This window comes from Elephantulus edwardii, unplaced genomic scaffold, assembly GCF_000299155.1.
Source record: "Elephantulus edwardii isolate Elephantulus edwardi_28Jun2011 unplaced genomic scaffold, EleEdw1.0 scaffold00048, whole genome shotgun sequence".
Lineage (NCBI taxonomy): Eukaryota > Metazoa > Chordata > Mammalia > Macroscelidea > Macroscelididae > Elephantulus > Elephantulus edwardii.
In genome coordinates, this window is record NW_006399798.1 from 4,646,156 (window position 1) to 4,656,092 (window position 9,937).

General features: G+C 51.9%; 1 protein-coding gene across 1 annotated transcript in view; it reads right to left on the minus strand.

Annotated features, from left to right (window-relative positions):
* The window catches only part of SEC14L1 (SEC14-like 1 (S. cerevisiae)), a 58,029-nt gene extending 50,503 nt beyond the window's left edge, over positions 1 to 7,526 (minus strand). The window contains exon 1 of the mRNA XM_006886177.1: positions 7,461 to 7,526. Coding sequence (XP_006886239.1) covers positions 7,461 to 7,523 — 63 coding nt within the window. The 5' untranslated portion in view covers positions 7,524 to 7,526. The remainder of the gene's footprint in view (positions 1 to 7,460) is intronic.
* Between the last annotated feature and the right edge of the window lie 2,411 nt (positions 7,527 to 9,937).

The window sequence follows — 9,937 nt, forward strand, 5'->3', positions numbered from 1 at the left end:
TGGCTGTCAGTCTTCACAACCCAGCAGCTGAGGGTGCCCAGCTCTACCCAGTGCAGGAGACACAAGCCGGCCAACACTCAACATCTTCAAAAGAGAGGACAATACAGTCCAGACTGATACCCAACCAGGCCCCCTGAGACCACCAGAGAAAATGGACATTTTTCTCCCCTCACAGATGCGACAATAATTAGGTTCAGTGTTCCTTTGAAATGAGGACACTGAGACTTCATCGCACACACTTCAGGCATGTGACCAGAAGGGCCTCGACCCTTGACAAATGAGAGAGAGGGTCAGCGAAGGAGCGGGACTGACACAGCAGCCACCGGGGGCTCAGGCAGAACAGCCTCTGAGGACCCTGCTGGACGGGGCAGCTGATGGGACTCCACAGCTACCGGATGGAACGGAGTCATCGGAACAAACGAACTCTGGTACGCAGCAGGTGGCAGGAACCACTGCCAGTGCCTGACTTCACGAGGAAGCTCTATTTCACTACCATAGTTAAGCATCAGAAACCAGGAAAAAAGTCAGAAATACAAGAGGCCCAGAGGAAAATTCTAAGGTAAGGGAAAGGGAGTCTACTTCAAATGGAAAGCTGCAATGGGAGTATTTCCTAAGAACTAAACACAAGTTGAAAACCTGATAGGAGTGGATGTCTTGAGTCAGAAGGGGGGGAATGTTAGACAAAAGGGGAGAGATGGATGGGGGACACTGGAGACTCAGACAGGCAAGGGACAGGGCCAGCCCTCTGCCATTACCAGCTAGCTGCCTGGGAGCAGGACACAAAGGGCAGCTTGTCACACGATCAGCTCCTCCTGCCTCTCAGGGCTCGCACACACACACACACACACACACACACACACACACACACACACACACTCTGCAGGAAGACACGTCTAACCCAGGCCACGCGGCCATTCTCACACGGTAGCCCGGCGAGGGCAGAGCAGAGCTGTGCTCTAGGCTCTCGGGGTTCAGCGTCTTTGGGGAAGCCGCAGCATCGTTCTCCTCGGAGCAGCGAGTGGATCCAAGCGGCCACGCTCTCCATTAGCAGCCCCTTCAAGGCTCCGCACCGGGGCTCCGACTCTTCCGCAGCCCCACATCTGGCCTAGTGGTAGGGAACTGTGCTGCCAATCCAAAGGCAAGTGGTTCGAATTCACTAGCTACTGAGGAAGAAAGATGGTCAATCTCTCGTGAAATTTACAGCCTCTAAAAATCCAACGAGTTAGTTCTGACTCGATGCCTATGAGATCATGATGATGTTTCCACACATAAGACTTCAATGGATAAAATGAATCTTAAGTGGAAATACAAATGCCATTTTAGCCACAGACAGATTCATTCATACTAAAGTTACTTACTGACACAGAAATGGGCTCATGTCATCTCCCACATGCAGGATGAGAGGTCAGACATGAAAAAGAAAGAACCAGAGGGACATGGCTAGTCCCAGGTCAGCCTTGCTCACTGGCACCCAGACTCTAATCCAACAGGCCTGGGCTCGCCTGCGGCGGGGCTGGACTGGACCTCCAGACAATCCTTTCAGCTCAACTCCTAGAAGGAAGAGTAAATAGCTGAGGGAAGGGGGAGCGAGGACACACAGACATGTCCACGGACAGACAGCAGAGCCCGACCTTGTTGCCAGGAGTCCAATCGCCACCAACCTTGCCCTGGCAAACGGTTCTGTGACCATTCACTCGGTGAAAGGACATCGTTTACACGTTCTCATGGTGTCTGCCAATGCAGTTCTGGATAGTTTATGAGAAGGTTCTAAAAAATCAACAGCCAATCTCATCATAAAAGGGCTGTGCCCTTGGGAAGGTGCTGGTTAATAAAGGATCCACCCACAGTATGGCTTCTCTCCTGTGGGAAAAACGAGAGGTTCCCAGGCTAAACGAAGAGCAAGTTCCACTTTGGACCCAAGCTACCACATCAAATGCAATGACCAAAACTGCACAACAGTTGTTGGCATCCATAGCAGCACCAGGAAGTGAGACAGGACTTGGGTCTCAAAAGACCAGTAATATGTGCAGTGACAGCCTTTTTTTCCTTTAAAGGCTGAGAAGAAGCTGCGCTGTGACCCCAAAGGCACACAGTTCCAATCCACCAAGTGTTCTGTGAGAGAAAGATGGGAAAACTCTTCCCATGCGATTTACTACCCTGCTGGAGGTCAGCCGTGGTCAGTTCCAACTTGATGGCAAACAAGAAGATTACAGAAGGGGTGGGTGGAGGAGTGACCGGAAAAGGCACAGGGGATGGCGGACAGCAGGAGGCAAGTCCACACATGTCCATGCTGGGCAGGTGCCACAATTTACAAAACAAGGCTAAGCGTACTGTGGAGGACAGGCAAGAAAGGCCCAGAAGAGAAAGCAAAAGGCCTGAGCAATGATGTGACTGTCACAGGACCCCTGCGAGAGCAGTGACAAACCAGGAACAGCACTGGGCTGCAGGATGAAAGGATGAAAATGCAGAGACAAGCAAGTCAATGCGGGAGCCCCTCCCTCCAGAGACAAGGAAACCCCGCCTCACGCCGTGTCTGCTGAGGGGCCAGGATGGATGGGTGGGTGACGACACCCCACACCTGTGACACAGAGAAGCTGAGGGACAACTGGGACGGGCCTGGGGACCCTTTGTCAGTTGTTACAGAAAGCAGCGGACTTTCTCCTGTCACCTGTGTATCTGGTTACAATGACAGCTGAAAAAGGGTCACAGAGGGACCAAGTCGCCATCTGCCGCCCAATGGTCACCAGAAGGCAGACAGACCCCAAGTTCCTCCTTCGCTCACCCATTTCAGAGCAAGCCCGGCCACCCTCCTCCCCACGTCTGCTCTCACCCTTCCTGCCCATGATGTCCCAATGAGTCCTTTGGGCCTTTTCTTAAAGGGCCACTGACATCGAGGTGGGGAAAGTGGCTGCAATTGAAAGTACTTCAGTTTGAAAACTTGAATTCGATCTCAGAAATTTCAAAAAGAAACATCCCCTTATCCAAGTCTCTGAGAACGACTCTCCCCAACCCAGTCCTTCTCAGAGGCAGTCCACCTAAGACCACAAATCCTAATCAAGTGACAAGTCCTTCTTGGGTTCTTAAGGAGCCCCGTGGTGGAATGGGTTACAGGCTGGTCTGCTCACTGCTCACCAGCTGTTCTGAGGGAAAGACAGGAGGCAGTCTGCTCCCAATAAGATCTACAGCCTAAGAAAACTGACAGGGATTGGGGGTGTCACCGTGCAGTGGAACCCACTGACCGCACGGTCTCCATGCGCCCACGTTCCTCTCTCCTTCCCACCAGGCAGGCTGAGTAGCCCAGGAAACAGCAGGGTGACAGCTGGGAGAGCTGACGACACCTTGACCAGAACTTTAATGGCTTGCTTGAGGATGGCATTACCTGGGAGGTAGTGTGGCAGGCAGGGAGAACTCGAGACCAGAATCAGCCCATCTCAAGCACTAATTACCAGGGCTGGCTTTAACCTCTCAGAGTCTCCGATTCCACGCGGGGCTCAAGCTGCCTCTAGCAAAAGAATAAGCACCCAAGAAAAGCCACAAACCCCTGCCGACAAACTCCTGCTTATTTAAGTATCGTTAATCCAAAAGCGTTAACTGGAACAGTAGCGTTGCCGGAAGCAGTCGTATGCGCTACGGCGTCACACAACTGAGCTCCACAGGCGCGTTTCTAGAGAGGGTGGTAGATCGCTCTTCCCTGCTGCTTCTGGGTGAATTCAAACCTCAAAACTTTTCCACAACCAGTATGATGACCCAAAACACGTGCTAACTTGCCATTACAACAACTGAAAAGCAATGAATGTATTTGAGACCCACTGTGTATAATTTTTGCAAATCACTTTCTACTGAAACTTTCCTGGAAGTGCTAAATTACAATAAAGCTTTTCGTTACAACAAAAAACACAACTGCCAATGAGTAGAACTGCCTGCCCCATCTCTTCCCCAGAAAGCATCAGTGTTCCCTGGGAGAGCAGCAAGCGAGCTCCAACCACCAACCTTTACATTGTTGTGGTGGTGGTGTACCATCAAGTCAAACCAACCCCCCCCCCCCCCGGCTCACCCTCAGGTGGGTTTTCAGAGGCAGTTATTCCCACAAGGACATGCCAGGCCCAGACCAAGGTCAAAGGGAGAACAAAAGATTCAAGTAATATCAACATGTCAACAAAGGAAGTGGCCACTTAACCACTGCACTGCCAGGGCTCCCAGGACAGACTAAAGGTGACCAAGTGGTATCTTCTCGAGCAGTCTTCCTCCTCACAGGATCTGAGAATTAGGACTTGGGTCCACCTACCTATGCCTGTGAGCTGTGGTGCTGGAGAAGAGCACTGACCATCCCATGGTCTGCTGAAAGAACAGGTATGTCTTGGAGGACATGCAATCAGAGTGCTCCGTAGAAGCAAGGATGGTGAAACGTGACTCACAGACATGTTGTCAGGAGGGGCTAGTCCCTGGAAAAGAACATCATGCTCGGAAAGGCAGAGGGTCTGTTTCCCCAGGAGATGGACTGACAGTCACTGGCCACGGTGCCAAGGGCTGCATCTGCTACTGATAAGGTCAGGATGAGGTGCAGTCGAACCGATGGCACCTAACCGCATCCTCCTGTCCCTCAGCCACCACTGGCCACCCTCCTTAGACACCGTCCTGCTTGCTGTGTGATCACTTAAGTCCAGCTTCAGAGGTTCTCAAACACATGCTTCTCTTCGCACTGGCCTTAACTGCAGGCTGCCTTCGACTATCTGAATGTGAACCAGAAGGATGTTCTCACAGAAACTATTATTGACTGTTTTGTCTCAATAAAGGAGAAAATCAAACAAGGTAAATACTGATGATTTTAAGGCAGACAATTACAGGCACAAAACAGGGCAAATGACACCCCACATAAATCAACTAGAGGCTTCCTACACATTTCTGTCTCTAATACTGCAAAGGAAAAAAAAGAAATGTTTCATTTTCAGATCAAAAATATTTTCTGACAAGTAAAATAAAACTAACCACTGCATTAAAGGGTCACTTAATTGTGGTAGAATCAGGGAAGGCAGACAGCTCAGGATAATTTGAATTTTGAATTCTTCTGTAAATCTATAAATAAAGTCGTAAGAAGTCAACCTCACAATTTTTATAAAATGTTAACACCTGACCATCAGAATATCTCCTGACTAAATCCAAAGCTTGGAGAAGAGACTGCTTTTGCCTCCAACTACGAAGGTGGCATCAGTTTTTAAACTATACTTCAATGTTCTGGGAATGTAATACAGTGAAACCTGGGTATTTTGGGGTCTTGAAAGCCTGCTGCCCCTGGTAGGCCGCAGTCAAACAACTAAATATCTTTACTTCTCCTTCTCTGACAGGTTTTGCCTTACACAGGCTCTGGCTGGTCAAGTGGGTGCTGTGCTGGCCTCGCCCTCCCTCTGCCCACAGGCCTCAGACCTCCACGGGAGCTTCATTCAGTACTGCATTTCTGCTCCCACAACCCTCACCCCTCCCCAGCCATAACTCCCCTCCTCCCCAACTCCCACCAGCCCAGGGCTGGTCGTAAACAAAGGTTCAGCCAGAGGCGAGGCCCTGGACAGATCACCCTCAGGCTGCGGAGAACAGCCTACATCCTAGGTCCGGAGGGAAAAGATGAACCAGATCCAGTTTCTCTTAAGAATCTGACCAAAGACATATGACAGAGCTGGTTACTCAGAAACAGACGACAAAGCGGAAGGCCACGGGGCTCGACGAGGGGCGAAGGGACCCTGGCTAGAGGGGAGGGGACACTCTGACGGGCAGCAGGCACTTGGGGGGGAAGCTGGAGTGCGCAGAGCCAGGCTGTCACACAGCGTGTGCTTCTAGAAACACCTGCCATGGCGGCCCCAGACACCACCAGCAACTCATGGAGTCAGCCCACCCTGTGTTCCCGAGTGGTCTGTCAGGTGGGCATGGGGCTCAGCTCCGTACAACCAACAGCCAGCTTAACACACCCGGCATGCAAACACGGAACATGCAAATCAGAGGCCCTGTCATGTTATGACAAGCAAGTCTTTCCGAAACTCGGAAGCCTAAAATACCGCACGGTCCTGGCTAACCCCGTCTACCAAATGCACCAGCCTGTTTGTTCCCTCAGACGAGCCCTGACACCTGACAGCAAAGGGCTCAGGAAGCCGAAGGAGTAAAGGATGCCAACTTCACAGCAGCCATCTGTCCCTCAAACAGGGTCTGTCAACTATCTATCCAATATGTGGCCATTCCTCAATGTACATTTACACCCCAACTAAAAACCAAAAGCAGAGCTCTCGACACTGATCCCGTGAGGAGGATGTCGTTAGTCTTCTGAACTCTGTATTTGTTTACAGTAGTTTACTTCTATGTGGGTCTGGCTAGCTCTCATGTGAGGTTGAACAGATGCAGCCAAACCCAAAGGTACCAACCGCACCTGTGCTAAAGACCAAAAGGGCAGAAGCGCGGAGAGCCACCGGGGCCCCAGAAGTCAGGGATGGTCTCCTTCGAGAGGCAGAAAGATGGGCAGGGCAGGGCAGCTGGTGGCCTTTTCCTTGAGCCAGGAGCCACAGGCAGAGGCCGTGAACTATCTCCACCAGAACCTAGGCTTGTGATAGAGGCACTTTTCTGTACACATACATGTTACACTCTGTGCAGGGAGCTCTGGGAGCCTAGTGGTAAGAAGCTGTACTGCAATCCCAAAGGTACATGGTTCAAATCTACCAGCTGCTCCACAGAAGGAAGATGGACAATCTCCTCCTGTGCAACTGAATGCCTCTGAAAACCCGCCAGAGTCAGTTCACAGCAACAACACGGCAGAGACCTGGGGCAGGAGCAGGGAGGAGAGCAAAGCCATCCACTGATCTCAAAGTGACAGAAAAGAGGGTTTTGTCGCTGTTTTCCATCTAAGGAAATGCTTACTTCCAGCTAAGGGCCTCAGGTAAATAACAAAGGAAATTATGATTTCCATAATCCGGTCTGGAGAATTCTAATTTGATATGCAAACCTGATATAAGGGGAGGAAATTCAATGCTATAACGCCCCTGGGTTAACAGCCAGTCCAGGCCTGCAGCTCAAAGACCACCTAAAGTAAATCCACCCACAACCACAGCACCCAAAGGAATGAGAGCAGACAGGGGAAATGACACACCAGAGCCCTCTTCTCCTTTAAAAAATGGAACAAAAAAACCGTGAAATTCAGAGGAAAAAGTACTGAGTCAGAATCCCACTTCTGTGTTCTCAAAGAGAATTAATTCTGCTACCAATGTGCTTCCCTAAGCACATTTTAAAAAACACACCAATGTGCAGATCTGAATTCCAGGGGCCTGTATTTTGAAAACATTTTATGGATTCCAGAAAAGGTTCATCAGTGAGAAAACATAACATAAAGAACAACCAGAGACACACAGTAACATGTGCATAAATTTCCACATCATCAGCTCCAGAAAGAAGAGAAGGTGGCAAGGAGGCCAACGAAAGGTACTTACGGCCATAATTAACTCAAAGGGCTGTTTGTACACCCGCACCGGTGACTGGTACTTCTGCACCATGACTGAAACAGTAACAGCAATCCTCTCACACCTGCAGAACAGAAACAAGTCAGGAAGCTCAGTCTACTGACACAACGGAAGGGCCACATACACAAAACCCAGGAAAATTCTTTTGAAGTATGCAAAACCAAACACACGGCCATGGAGTCCATGCTGACCCCCCCATGCCCCTGTGAAGACAGAGCAGAACTGCTCAGTGGGGATCCTGAGGTTGCAAATCCTTTCACAAGCAGACTGTCCTAGCGTTCTCTCATGAAGTGGCTTGTGGGCGCGAACCACCGACCTTCTAGTTAGCAGCAGTGTTATAACATTAAACCCAAGGGCAGGTGAATAAGAAAAGATAAAGACCTCAGCCCCACCATCCAGGCAAGACAGAGAGCGGCCCTTCCTCCAAATGCCTGTGCCAGGTCAATAGTTCGAAATTCTCCCTAGCTCTGAAACATTCTGGCTCAAAGAGAGTAACAAGTATCAGAAGCATTTCTTGAATCATTTTCTCTGCCTTGGGAAAACCAATAAAAACTCCTCAAACAGCAGGTCTGGAGAGGGACAAAAACACAAGTGGAAAAACAGTAACTGCTGTTATCTCCAATGCTGGAATCCTCCCGCAAAACTAGTGAAGAAGGAGACAGTCCGCAGGCCCCATTTCCTCACACTATGTGCCAGGCTCCCGCTGAACCGTCTGCAGAGGCTGAGGTGCCAATCCCCACGGGCTGGCAGGGCTCAGAGCGCAGCTGAAATTTGCACTTCAAATAGCTGCACTATCTTGAGCCCACAGATTAGACGCTGAGGTCTAATCCCCAACCCCCAACGCCCCACCCGGCCAGGAGCCCTTCCACAGGCTGGTCCGCAGCCCTCACTGACCCAGCCTCCCCAGGATTTCCCAGAACTCGCTGGCCTCTGGAGCTCTCCCTGGGTCTACTAACTTCCCTATGCAAAAGTGGGGAAGAAAAACTGAGCCCCGCCGGTCTCCCTCTTCTGCCAAGGAGAATCATTAAGGTTGCAATTTTACAATGCTCTGTTGGAGAAGGAGGGGCAATCTCTTCCTGTACCAGTCAGATCGGACTTGACGGTACACGCATACAAAATAATACTAATAAAAAAAAGATTGCTATTTAACACCAGAATGTGGACAGAGACCCAAAGTACAAAACAGAACAGCCACAAGGGACCCAAGGTGAAAGAAGTGCACCCAGAAAAGCCCTACCTATATTACTAATAACAAGTCCTGGCTGTGCAGTGGGGAAGGTCAGTGGTTTGAATCCATCTTCTGATCTGTGAGAGAAAACACAAAGCAGTTGGCTCCTGAAAGGTTTTCCTGCCTCAGGACACCCTGTGGGCAGTCTGCTCTGTCCCCCAGGGGTGCAAGGAGCTGGAAGCACTCAGCACAGGGGACCGGCCACTCCATTCAAGCAGACCTGGGACTCTGGTGGACAGTGGCTCACATACCTGGTGGGAAGGACGAGTTAAGGCAGCAAACAGCATCCGAGGTGAGCCTGTTGAGAAGAAGGCTGGGTGCCCTCCAGCAGGTAGGTAAATCATCTGACTCCTCCAGAGTGCGCTTTCATGCCTGCGAAAGGAGGTTCTGGGTGAGAGGAGCTCCTGGGTGAGAGGAGCTCGATAAACAGCTCGAGCGCCTGAGTTCCCATCCCAACGAAGCTCGGAGCCCCATGAGCCTGAGAAACAGCTCGAGCACCCCGAGTTCCCTTCCCAATGCATCTCGGAGCCCCCCTGTCCCCCTGGGTCCCGGTTGCCGCGTGCAAACGAGTTTTACCCTTTAAAATGCTGCCTCAAAAAAAAAAAAAAAATGCTGCCTCGAGTCAGGACTCCACAACCTGAGTTGGGAAAACTGATTTTAAGGAATCTTCTCAATGAAGACCCGCGATTCCAAAGTATAATAAAGGAAGAGGGAAGCTTGCAAGAAAGCACGCTCGCCCAGGACCCGGGGACCCCCACCCGGCAGACAGAGCCTCGCGAAGAGCCCACTGAGCCTGAGCATCGGGGGTCCGGAGAGGGACATCGGGGGTCCGGAGAGGGACATCAGGGTCTGGGGAGGGGCATCGGGGGTCCGGAGAGGGGCTCGGGGTCCGGCGAGGGGGATCGGGGGTCCGGCGAGGGGGATCGGAGTCCGGCGAGGGCGATCGGGGTCCGGCGAGGGGGATCGGGGGGTCCAGGGAGGGGCGTGCTGGCCCGCGCCGGCCCTATGGCATGGCCATCAGGTCCAGACACGAGCCGGTGGACAGGCCGAGCCCATCTCGGGCCGGATCGCGGGGCGCCGGACGGGGCACCGGCCCGAGATCCGGGCCGAGCAGGGGGAGGGAGTGGGGGGCCCAGGCTCGGACCCCAACTCCGCGCGGGTGGGGGCGGGGCCGCAGGAGAGTCGGGAGGGAGGGGCGGAGCCGGGTCTGGGGCGCGGG